Source organism: Mastomys coucha, unplaced genomic scaffold (genome assembly GCF_008632895.1).
Source record: "Mastomys coucha isolate ucsf_1 unplaced genomic scaffold, UCSF_Mcou_1 pScaffold16, whole genome shotgun sequence".
Classification (NCBI taxonomy): Eukaryota; Metazoa; Chordata; class Mammalia; order Rodentia; family Muridae; genus Mastomys; species Mastomys coucha.
Window position 1 is genome coordinate 74,343,106 of NW_022196898.1, and position 12,617 is coordinate 74,355,722.

The 12,617-nt window shown below is 38.3% G+C and overlaps 1 protein-coding gene across 13 annotated transcripts in view; it reads left to right on the forward strand.

The window, feature by feature from the left end:
* Positions 1-12,203, forward strand: part of Camk2d (calcium/calmodulin dependent protein kinase II delta) — a 249,116-nt gene extending 236,913 nt beyond the window's left edge. For 7 of the 13 annotated variants that reach the window (XM_031375385.1, XM_031375376.1, XM_031375375.1 and 4 more), the window contains 5 exons: positions 1,974-2,049; positions 5,602-5,696; positions 7,453-7,681; positions 8,819-8,907; positions 10,068-12,203. In XM_031375385.1, the coding sequence (XP_031231245.1) occupies positions 1,974-2,049; positions 5,602-5,696; positions 7,453-7,681; positions 8,819-8,885 (467 nt within the window). In that variant the 3' untranslated portion in view covers positions 8,886-8,907; positions 10,068-12,203. Of the gene's footprint in view, positions 1-1,973; positions 2,050-5,601; positions 5,697-7,452; positions 7,686-8,818; positions 8,908-10,067 lie in introns of those variants that run through there. The other 6 variants (XM_031375378.1, XM_031375382.1, XM_031375383.1 and 3 more) reach the window with 3 other exon arrangements.
* Positions 12,204-12,617: the final 414 nt, after the last annotated feature.

Below are 12,617 nucleotides of genomic sequence, written 5' to 3' on the forward strand. Positions count from 1 at the left end.
ATTATAGTTTTACAGCCAGCCTATAACTTTCTGAAAACATTGTTAGTTTTAAATGACAGTCTCATGTGAAGAGGGAGCCTTGGAAGCCACATCTCTTACACTCTCTCTTCTGAGTAGCTTCTCGCAGTTGCCCTTCACAATCCGGAATCAGGTTAGCTCTCAGGGGCCTTTGCCAAAGCTTCAACACTGCCAGGAACAGACAGATGAATCACCTGTTGCCTAACTCAATTGAATGTGCCACTGGTAGCTAGCATCCTTGCTACAGAATTATCAGCTGCTACCGCTCCATCAGTATGTCCAGAGGATGGCTATATTATCCATATGGGTCAATTAAATCAATTTTATAAAAATAAAAACCAGATATTATAAGTGTGTAGAGGAGCTAGGAAAGTCCATGTTCTATCCTTTCATACAAGTGAGAACTTAAGCAGCTACTATGAACTACAACCATGATGCTTTTACATTATAAACATTTACATAGTTATTAGCCATTATATAGACAGATACAATAATCAATTTATGAGGTCCCTGACTATTATATGTGTTGTTAGTGTCATACAGTCTTAATGGAGTCAAATTGATTTTACAGATTTATGTTTTAATAAGAAATTATTTCATTTAGGTAAGTGGGATCTTGAAAGTAAATGCAAACTTTAAGTTTCTGTTTAAACCTGAAGATCAGATCATTTTTTAAAAAATACAAATTGGTTCTTACAGTCAATAAAGAATTAAAAGCAAAGGTTAGCATCTTCATGATGAGCAACATAATATCAAAATGTCTTGTGCAAAATAATTCCAAATAACTTTGTGACCCCAGTCTGAAAATCTAGTCAACTTAATATTTAAACATAATTTACATTTGTGCATAATAAATATTAACACTTAGATGTAATTTCATGACTAAGACTACCAACATTCTGAAATTAAGAAAATATCATCTATAGTCTCAACTGATCAAACTCAAAATTGTATTTAACATCTATTTTATTGAACAAAGGTTTCTTAAGCAACACAAAAAATAGCATGTTCTTTGCTCACAGAACTTTATTTAAATAGGAGGGCACAGTTGGCACAGCGTACAAAGCTTAATAGCAGTAAAACAAGCCACGTGCTTTATTCTAAGGTGTCAGGGATACCCAGGGGATAGCGCAGATACTGCAGGTATTTAAGAAGAGGGAAGAAAACTTGAAGCAGGTGTTATTGGAAAGAAATTTGATTAAAGGGTGATATCTAAACCAGACAGACCAGCCATTAATAATTTTACCAATTGTTAGATAGGAGAAGACACTAATTATGTTTGATGTTTGCTGGGTTTGATAGTTTTACAGGGGGTTACCATTTGTTTATTGCCCACATTTGTAGCACCAATTTATATGTTTCTGTCTCAATTTAAAGAGTTTACTAAAGGCCATTTATCTAAGTAACATGGCCTAACATCATGTTGATGTCCCCACTTCTGGAAGGGCCAGGCAGATTGACTCAAAAAATACAAAGCCAGTAATTACCTGACGTTGAATATCTTTAATCTGAAGCTAGGTTTTGTTCTCTGTTCTTTTCTAAAACCTAAATTTTTCAGTGACACATTTGATAACAGATAACAGAAAAATGTTCACAAAGCCAGGGTAATGAAGGGAGCAAGGGTGAATTTGAACTTCCAGGTGCCTGTTGTGTGTGAGCAAAAAAGATGGAGGGTTGCCTCCTGGAGGAACCTGAGAGCTCTGTTGAAATTCAGATTCTGAATCTCCTGGTCTGGGATGGTACCTGGATATCTGTGCTTCTAAGTGCTCCTAGGAGAGGTGGGTTCTAATGGTCTCCCAGTTTGAGCAATAAGACTGTGCAAAAAGGAACAACGATTTTGCTCCAGGAGAGATGGTTTCCATGATACCTACATTAGGCAAAAGAGCTGTATTGTTAACTAGCTCCTTATGTGGCCTTTGGCCTCTGTTCTCACCTGACTCTACCTTTACTTTTAGCACGAAAGCAGGAGATCATCAAAGTGACTGAGCAACTGATTGAAGCTATCAACAATGGGGACTTTGAGGCTTACACGTGAGTAGTGACAGACGGGCTTGAGTCGCTTCCACACACTGGGCAGCCATGTTTCCTATGCCGTTGTATTTCTCAGCGTGACTGACGTCCTGCATATTAAACCCCAGGTTTGCCATGTTGACAACAGTGTTGTGTCATAATAAATGACAAGGAGCTCTCGAGAGAAACCATGTACTTATGATTTCAGAGAGATGACTCAATTTCTATTCTAAGGACTGGCAATGGCTTTTGTGAATGATATTTCTTGGTGATCACCCCCACAGATCTGAGTGGAAGTAAGGCATCAGAGAAATGCATTTGGGCAAAGATTTAGAAAGAAAGAAAGCAAAGAAGTGGGATTGGAACAGAGAAAGATAGGACATGGTGATGCCAAGCACTGCTCCCCCTCGACCAATGATGCTCAGCTTCTGTTGATGTGGTTTTGATTGGAGAAAAAGATTTTATGCTTAATTTAAATAGTTATAGAGAAGTCACTTTGTTTGAGAAAAATAAAGCTTTTTATTTAAGTAAGACATGAAGGGTCATTGCAAAGCTAGAAGGAGATCTAAATCCGTGTGTGTGTGTGTGTGTGTGTGTGTGTGTGTGTGTGTGTGTGTGTGCGCGCGCGCGCACGCGCGCGAGTATGTTTCCTTACTACATAATTCCACTATGTGAAAGTGTTAAATGAGGGGGAAAAAGAGAAAAGAAAAAAGGGAAAGAAAAAGGAATTGATTCTAATCCCTAGTTAGAAAAATGTTTCTAAGTTTAAAAACAGGAAAAGTGACCACAAATGTGAGAAAAAATTATTTCCTGACTGATAAAGTTGGTATATACCACTAATTTTTAAAGCCTAAGACAAAACTAACAGAGGATCAACTTAGAAAAGTGTTTGCAAAATGTGTCAATGGTTACCTTTTCTGCTGAGTGGATACGATTGGAAAGACAGAAAATGGGCAAAGGATGTGATCTGACCATTAGCAGAAAAAAATATATATATAAAATGAATCAAGCAGAGTCATGTCCCCTGTTGTGCATAAGTCAAACCTGTGATGGACTGAAGGCCTCTAAAACCAAGCGCTCAAATAAATCTTCCCCCACCCTCCAAAATTGTGGCAAAATTACTAATAGAGGAAGGTTCACTACCCAACATAAAACAATGGGCAATTTAAAATGGAGAAGAGAACCACTAAATGTGGAGTCTGAATCTGGAAGCTAATCCGTATAGATTAAGTATGTGTACATACAACACAGGCATGCACCTGAACTCATGTGGGCATCAGCTCTTCACTGTCACCTAATAAAGTATACTTGCTAAAAGAGACAGCAAAGGTTGGGATTTGGATCCCTCTTGTCACAGACAACAGTTCTCTTAAGCTGTGGCTGATAATAACTCTATACCATAGAGTTCTTTTTATTTGTTTGGCTGTTGTAACCTTGTTAGGCCTCTATGTGTCTCCAAAGAATAAGAGAACTCTTAAAAAGTCCCTTTGGTGAGAAGCTGTCTCTAGTGGAAGACAAAGTTGTGTTTTGTTTTTCTTTCACAGGCAGAGTGTAATTTTAGCAAGGAGATGAAAGGTCTTTCCTGCTCTCACAGTTTAAAGTAGGATATTTAAATAATCCAGGTCTCTAGAGCACATCACCTGACCTTTGCCTAGAGGGACCTGTCATTTGGCCTAGAATTTTACTTCCAGACCGAGGGATGATCCAATATTACTTCCATTCTAAAGCTTTTTAGGTAGGAGAATGTATTGGTGAGGCTCTGTCAGCTGGTTCATAGCATCACCCCTAAACAGTATGTCCAATATACTGTCAGTCTTTATCCACATAAAGCCTGCGCTGCGAATGGATGATAGATATGAGTAGATAAATGATAGCTATAGATGATAGGTAGGTAAGTGGAAGATAGCTAGATGACAGATATAGATAGATAGATCGATAGATAGATAGATAGATAGATAGATAGATAGATAGATAGATAGATAGATAGATAGATGGTAGATAAATAGATGATAGATATATAGATGATAGACAGACAGACAGATAGATAATAGATAAGAAGGAGAAAATGAAAAGAATACTTTCCAATACATTGTCTCTTTTCAAGGTGGGTTAAAAAGCTTCATTATAACACATTATAAAACCTCAGAGCCAATGTGAGGATAGTATAAAATTTGGATTCACAAACTGACGACTAAGCCATATTTATAGAGGAAATAATAACACCTGGCAGAATAAATTTCTGTTGCCATAGGAACACTATTCTTCCTACTTCACTCCTTAGGAAGAAATTATATATATTTGACTTCAGCTTTAAAATACCTGCCCAGCAGGCAGCCTGAGACAAAGTGCATTCTTTCCTCTCTACCACCACCTTCACCACAAAGGATAATTGCTTTGATTTGCAGCCTTAAAGTGTTCTTCCCAGTCTGGGAGCTCTGCATTCCTTGGTTGTGTTTGGTTTGGGTTTTCTGAAGCAGGGGCCCGTGTTTCCAGGCTAGCGTGATGTAGAATGTAGCACCATTCTTGGTTTACCAGGACCATGTTCCGTGAACTAATATGTCACACTTTGAAGAACTGTAGGAAGTTAGGCTTGCATGATTGTTTTCCTGATGGACAGCTAAGAAAGTTTCTCTCCTATATTAAAAATGTCCATTCCCTGCCTCTCTCCTTTGGGAGAAATTAGTAAACAATCCAAAATCTGTTGATTTAAACTTGCTGTCCTGCCTCCCACTAGTTCCTTCACATACCTGCAAAGCTCTTGCTCACCTTCAAAAGCCCTGCCCCAATTTTCTTTCCTTCCTCCCTCTATCATACCTGTCCACTATAACCTACCTTTGAAGCACTTTACATTAGCTTTTGTTTTAGTATCAATGAGTTATAGTTGCTTGATTTTATAGTTTATGTTTAATGGTTCTCTATTGAATAAGTAAATTTTTCCAAAGAAAACCCATTAGTTTCTTGGGAACAGCTTAGCGTTATATACTCCTTTGCTAAATTCAGCTTCTAGGATTAAAAAGAAAACTATTGTGTCCATTTGAATCGCCTCTTAATTTTCTCCTGAACCTAAAATAAGCTTTAAACACACACTTAATGTCTTCATATGGACATTCCCAGGAAATTCAGTCAGGCATCCTCTCCTTCATGTCAGTACAATACAGGTATTTGAGGAGAGTGGAGAAAGTGGGCCTCTCAAAGATTGTCCCCCAAAAATTCTTATTTCCAAAGCCGAATATGGCTTGAAAGGAGTTAAAGTATATCCTCAACTTTGAGAAGATTTGAAACATAGGAAACTTAAGTCCAAAGGAAGAAAACTAAAGAATTAACTCTGGGAGTTGAAAAGCAAGCACCTTACAAAACAGCCAATTGTGCTTGGAGCAGTTAACTTAATTGTGTCTCTCTGTGAGTTTTCTTCAAAATGACATCTTTGACCTACCTTGTCCATGTTCATGGTAGAAGTTTCCTACCTGGGGTGCTTTTTAGAGTGCCTTTCCTTCACTGACTGTAAACAAGAATGCTTACCACTTTCACTGTGGGCACATTTCCTCATGATGTTTTTTTTTTTTCTTACTGCAGAAAAATCTGTGATCCTGGCCTCACTGCCTTTGAACCTGAAGCATTGGGCAATTTAGTGGAAGGGATGGACTTCCACAGATTCTACTTTGAAAATGGTATCCATTCCAAGTTCCTTACCCACTGTTCCTTGAATATCTCCCACCTTCACCGACTCCTTGGCTCTTTCCTTCGATGGGTATTTCTCCTGACAGTGTGTCCTCTGTGAAAGCTGTTCTTGTCTGGAACTGAAATATATACCCTTCAAACCTAACAGTTTATTGTGTTTTGAAAAATATGAAACCAGCCATTAAGACCCAGTGAAGGAACAGTATATGCTATATGATGTTATGAGCATGTATTGCTGGAAGGCTTTTAAAACTGTTGATATGGGAAGAAGAGAAACCACAGCCTTGATATTCACAGTGGATGAGCTCTGATGCAGGTCTAGTAGTCACTTTCAAAATATGGTAGGAAGGGAGATGAGCAATGAGTGAGTGTTTCCACTCAGATTGCAAAGGTCTTCATGTTTTGGTAGCACAAAGGAAACGTCTATCTTTCAGGAAACACACGTATTTCCAAAGCAGTTTCTGCAAGTTAGAAAAATAAGTTAATAAATAAAGGTAAAACCAAGCCAAAGGAATCCTCATTAACCAGGAATTCCCAATAGCCTGAAACTTGCCATTACATTATCATGGGCTGTGATGAGAATTTAGTCTTTTTGCCATGAATTCAATTCCTGTTGAATTAAGGAAGAATCGTAATGATAACTAGGGTAATTAGGTTTACTTGTGGTAATTAAAAGCATTGATAAGTCTGCCTTGCATGTGTTTTTAGTGCATGAGTTTCTCTATCTTGTATATGTTAGCTGTTAGCAAACAAACAAGCAACAATAGTTAATGGTAAGTTTGTGTTAACAAAGCTGGGTTAAATATTCTCATATTCTGTATACTCCAGCATTTTGATAGAGGTACCTTACCTCCTCCATCTATCATGAATATGCCACCCATTTCAATATTACAAACATTATACACTGATGTTTTCCATAAATACCCTCTCCATAATGAGATATTCTCTTATGTAAATAACATTTTGAGTAATTTAAATAAGTGTTGTCTGAGAATGAGATGCATGTTTGGGTAACAGCTAAAGTAACTGAGCCTATTCTGATCTACAAAATGCCATCAATAGGAATTGTGTCAAAATCCATAAACCTCTTGATCAAGTTATTAGAATGGGTATGACTATTATCCGAACACCAAAAGTTGGAGCCCATAAGGAACATGTTTTAATAACTGACTGGGCAGAGCCAGCTGATCCAGTGATCAGACGATGGATTGTGAATTTTGACTAGCTGATCACACATAGATTATGATGAAATTGAAAAGTCACGGGATGTAATGCAGAAACAAATCCATACAGGAAAACAGTGATTTCTAAACTTGACACTTGAGATATTTCCTTTATCCTACATCCTAACTACAAAACTACCACCTTCAGTCATCCTGTCAAGTGTCACAGAAAGAAGTGTGCCTGGGCCAGGGCTTCTCTACCTCTCTTCATAGCACGGATTCTGTTTCTAGCCCTTATATTATAAGTAAATATAATGCATCTCTGTAGCTTTTCTGCCTAATCAATCAAAATTCCAGAGTAGCACAAATTGCCTCTAAAGGGACACAAAGAAAATAAAGATTATCTACGTTTGTTTCATTGGTTATACTTTATACAATACCCAGCACTCCATTAGTACAAATAGATTAATGAGTTAAGGCATTAATGAATACCATTCCTCATTAACCCCAACTGAAGTTAATCTTGATTTTAGCTTACTTTATATAAGACCTTAATTTGTGTTCTTACATTGTTCTCTTTCAGCTTTGTCCAAAAGCAATAAGCCAATCCACACTATCATCCTGAACCCTCACGTACACCTGGTAGGGGATGACGCAGCCTGCATAGCATACATTCGGCTCACACAGTACATGGACGGAAGTGGAATGCCAAAGACCATGCAGTCAGAAGAGACTCGTGTGTGGCACCGCCGTGACGGGAAGTGGCAGAATGTTCACTTTCATCGTTCGGGGTCCCCAACAGTACCCATCAAGTAAATATTCCTAGTCTGTCATACTTTTTTAATATGCCCTTGATGGTAGGCAAATTCAGAAAGCAGCATTGTCAAAACAAATATCAGGTGTTGTAGCATGTTCTCATCTCAGTATCCTTCCTCAGATGTCATGTTTAATTTCCAGTCAGTAATCAAACAGATACTCTCAACACATCTCCTAGGTGCCACTCCTGTGCTAGATGCAGAGAGAGAAAAAAAAGCATCTCCCACAGAAAACACATATTCTGATTTAGAGACCAATTAATCACTAACACCATGGAAAAATTAAGCTACATACTTAACTCTAGAGTTGGGTTCAGTGAACAATCAGTGTCCCAAAATATTCAACCTTTACATGAAAGACTGAATGCTGAATAAGATGTTACATGAAGAATAGAATTTGGAGATACAGAAATGGAAAGAGAACAAGGGGGAGAGAGTCAAAGCCAGGGGAACATCAAGGAGTTACAAATGCTGGAACTTTAGAAACATTGAAAAAGAAGACAGAACACTATAGGCTGGCTCGCTGGAGGACAGGGGACTGATGGGAAATCATTTGTATCAGTAAAATGAGATGAGCTGAGAGCAAGGAGGGAGTAACGAAGTTGGGTGAACCCTGGCCCACTGATCATCTCTTTCCAGGATCTCCTGTTAATATTGGAAAGTTTTGGGGGAGGAGCCTAGTTTCCACAGCCACTCAACAGGCTCCAGCAAAGCCATTGTGATTTCTCAGTTTGATGGTAGTTTATCAACTGCAGTGCTTTTCAGAAGTCTTCTCTGTCATTTCAATCACCATATAGCACTGCTGGATATTCAAAAAGAGATTAAAAAGCATTGATACAGACAAAAATAAGTCCCAATAACAGCAGTAAAAGCAAAACACATTCCAAAAATATAGCTGTGTAATCAAGAGGAAGACAAAAAGAGTGGAGAAAAAAAAAAGTCTGTTAGTGCTTCTGTGGTTTTTACCCCAAAGAGGTACACCACAAATTACCAGCTAATGTAGAAGAGATGGGTGCAAATATATTAGGCCAGGGGCTAGTTTTCTCTGCATTTCTCTTAAGTGTTAAGGGATAAAGCCTATTTAAGAAAACTTCCTTTTATGCCAGGTGGCTTAAATGGGGCTTCTCTTAATAGGCCACCCTGTATTCCAAATGGGAAAGAAAACTTCTCGGGAGGCACCTCTTTGTGGCAAAACATCTGAAAACCATTCACATTTGGGTCTTGTAAGTAGCATCCTGCCCCACGGTTCTGTGCAATGGGGGCTAATGCTGGAAAAGCTGCATGGCTGGTGTTCTTCCCTTTGTGGACATTCGCTCAACAGTCTACTAAGGGAAACACGTTCGAGGTCTTTGGAAATCCATTGTGGCTTTGCATGTGTCATCAATTCTAGGGTTCACTTTACAGCATCACCACCGTTGGAGAGGTACCAAACGCCAAGAGGAACTTTTTTTTCCCCAGTAGCTCGATTGCATTACCTTACCATCCTGGAGTTCTCACATCAAGAGCCACTTATATCTGGGTTAATGAGAACAACTCTCAATTATCCAGAGCCATTTCTATTAAGCTTTGAAATCTTTTGATATCTCCCTGTCTTTTGGAAGTTGCAATTTCTGTTAGCCATCAGCTGGGGTTAATATGTACATGAGCTCACTGGATATGGCACTAACCCAAGAGGGTGGACCACAACAGCAAGTTCAGCTGAACTTTAGATGGCATTCATGATCATTGACAGTTGACCACAGTGAAATTCATCCCTGCATTGTTGTTCCTAACGATCTGTGTCTTAAACTGGGATTAGGGTACAGGCATGACTAGGTGCCACTGTTTCTATTTTCCCCACACCAAGGTGGAACAGAGATTTCAAGAAATGTTGCTTTTAGCTATTGCTTTAAAGAATTGCCTAAGAATAAGCCTGCTCTCTCTGGTTGTGAGACTATATTCCTTGTTGAACTGACTTTTGATTTTGATTTCCCTAGGAATTTAAGCATAATGAACAAAAGCGTAGGGTGAACTTGAACTTTAATTCTGTTTCAACCAAATATTGATATGAGTTCATCAAATCTGTCTAGTAAATATGAATGGTTAAAGTGTATATTTAGATTTAATAGTGCCATTGAAGTCTTTCAACCCCTTGTTTGGTTTTATTTTTTTTCAGCTTCACTTTATTTGAACAAATAGATACTGTTGATTGTCCTAGTTTAGACTTTGTTAAACATGTGTGTTTTATATTGGAAGGAACATGGACAAAGATTTCAGACAATGTCTTTCCAATCTGAACTTGAGCTAAGTTATCAAATCGTACCCTAGTCACATCTGTGGCAGAAAGGTTGGTATTTTATAAAAAACAGTGTGATTTATTTCTTCCTCCCATTCTCCCTTTCAGCTAATTGTCAACAGTGCCACTCCTTCATTCTGTCCTCAAGGCACCAGGCGGGTGATCCTGGGACGTCCTCTCCTCTTCATGCATGTTTCTGAGTGCATGAAGTTGTGAAGGTTCTACGTGTAATGCATATGTGACACATCATCTTATCATGTGACACGTCATCTTATCATGTATTCCTTCCTGTACATTGTTTACACTCCAGCTACTGGATGGGATATTCCATGCAAAACTTTGATTACTGTTGGCAAACTCTAGAAGGAGCTCAGACAAGAAAATTCCACAATAACTCCAAGTTCAGCTGATCCATCAGGTTTCTCTGTATATGCCAAGATTCAAAAGACTTAATTAAAATTACTGTTCTCTGAATGACAGCGTGTAAGAGGAAAGGAAATCTTTCAAGAATGCTGCCATTTTTCTCTTTGGGCTTTTTGTTGGGATTTTGGGTTTGATTTTTTTTTCACTTTTAAGGCAAATACATATATATGCACCTTTAGTTCCTGGTGTGATCCTGGTAGAAATGAATGGATGGCTTTTCTCTGAAAGTGTTAACGTTGGATAAATGGATGGTATGTGAGCAAACTCCTGTGTGATTGTAGGTGCAACAATCAGTTGGTGTTCTACCATCAAAGCCATGTTGATTTGGGTCATACTATGTATACTGGAAAAATTCACATCATTTACTAGTTTGATTGCTCTCAGATAGACATAGTTCAGTGAATGCTTGGCACTGATTTGGGTTTTTCTTTCTTAAATCTGTGTTCTGTTTTCATTGTATTCTATTTGCTCCTTTTCTTTATATTTGTTTTATTTTTCCATTCTTTTTTTTTTTGGTCATTCTTTCCTTTATCTTTCTCACTCCCCCTTTCTCTCTCTCATTCTTTTGTGTGTTTATCTTTCTTTCTATAGCTGGTAGTGTGTAAAAACAGTAACATTTGCATATGAAGTTAAAATAAAAAAATCAAGGTCTTTTAGAGGAAGCTAAAAGTAGCACTTCCAGTCTCTCCAGGTATGTGGAGCTGTTAGATTTAAATAAATATTTAAATAAGAGAAGAATAAAATAAAGCTTAGGCTACCACTTATGCATAGGTATCCTTGCTATGTGGAAAATGTGGGGACTATTGAGACTTATTCTAAGAGCAGTAAAAGCCTACTACATTGACCTGATTCTTCCCAACTAAAGAAATTGAAGACCAAGTGGAAGATGATCAGGGGAGGGCATTCAGTGCCTCCCTTTCACTAGCTAGCCACATGAGGAGTGGTCTCCATCCTCCTAGAGGTTGAACTTGATCTTTGTGACTCCTGCTGTTCTAGCTTCTCTCTTGAGTCACAGTAGCATCCTTCTTCCATGAATTAGGGTCTGTCTAGCTTAAAACAGAGGAAAAGGAAATGCCCCAGTTTTCTTTTGGTCTCTCGTTTATTCCTTGTCGATTCGGTCCCTGGGAGGCTGTTTCTCTGTGCTGAACTGCTTTATGGTGCATGGAATCTCCATCAGCATTACCTCCACCGTAGCTGCTCACACTCCTTAGAAGCCGATTCTTAAAGCAGAAGCAAAATGAGCAAAAATAAAACACTCCCTTCCCCTCTTTTTCCTCATTTCACCTTTTGGTGTTGATTGCTAATCACTTTAGATATATTGTTGCTAGTGAATGTATGATAGATGGGTTGAAGCTTTTCTGATAATTATCACATGATTTAAAACAATATATATTTAAAACGAATATATACAGTAAATGTATTGAGCCATGTTAACCTGCCAATGAGATCTGTGAAAAACGTAATGGCCTCACTTTTCCCTTTTGAATTTCTTTTACTTTTCTGTGAAGCAGCTCTGCGTGGCATACATGTATTTAACAACACAAATAGTGGTAGAATGATTTGTTTGGTTTTTTTTTTTTTTTACACTTTTAACTTAGCATGTGGTGTTGAAGAATTACCATAGACCCAGTTTGTCTTCTGCACTAAGATGTGAGGAAATCGTGACTTGTTCTCTCCAGCACAGTGGAATTACACCTTCATCATCTTCTGTTGTTTGGAAAACACTGCAGTTTACCATGGGACACTGTATATATTTCCTGCCGTAATGGTAAATGACTGATTGATATATTTAAGAGTTAATAAATTTGTGATTTCTGCTGACAATGTGTCCATCTTTCTTTCTGAAGAAATGCTCTATGTGCAGTGCCAGCCACTGTCAAGGACATCATGTCCTGCCCTGGTCTCCTTCAATGAACAACTTGCAGTTTGTGATCATGCAAGCTGTTTGTTCTCTCTGCACACAGTGCTGCTGTTGTTCCACAGAAAACTTAGCTGAAAGGAAAGTAGTTAACGGTTAAGTATCCTAAAAGCTTCTAAATGTCCATTCTTCCGTCCATCTCTTACAGGACTGCTAAAATGTCACTCTACTAACACAGATCTGTCCATCACCTCCAGTACACAGCAATCACCCTAGCTGCTAGGACCTCACAACTACAGGTTGCTAATGTGTTACTCCGTAAAGCACCACCTGCTATTTCTTATGTCCATTCATTTATGTGACTTGCTTTCTTACCT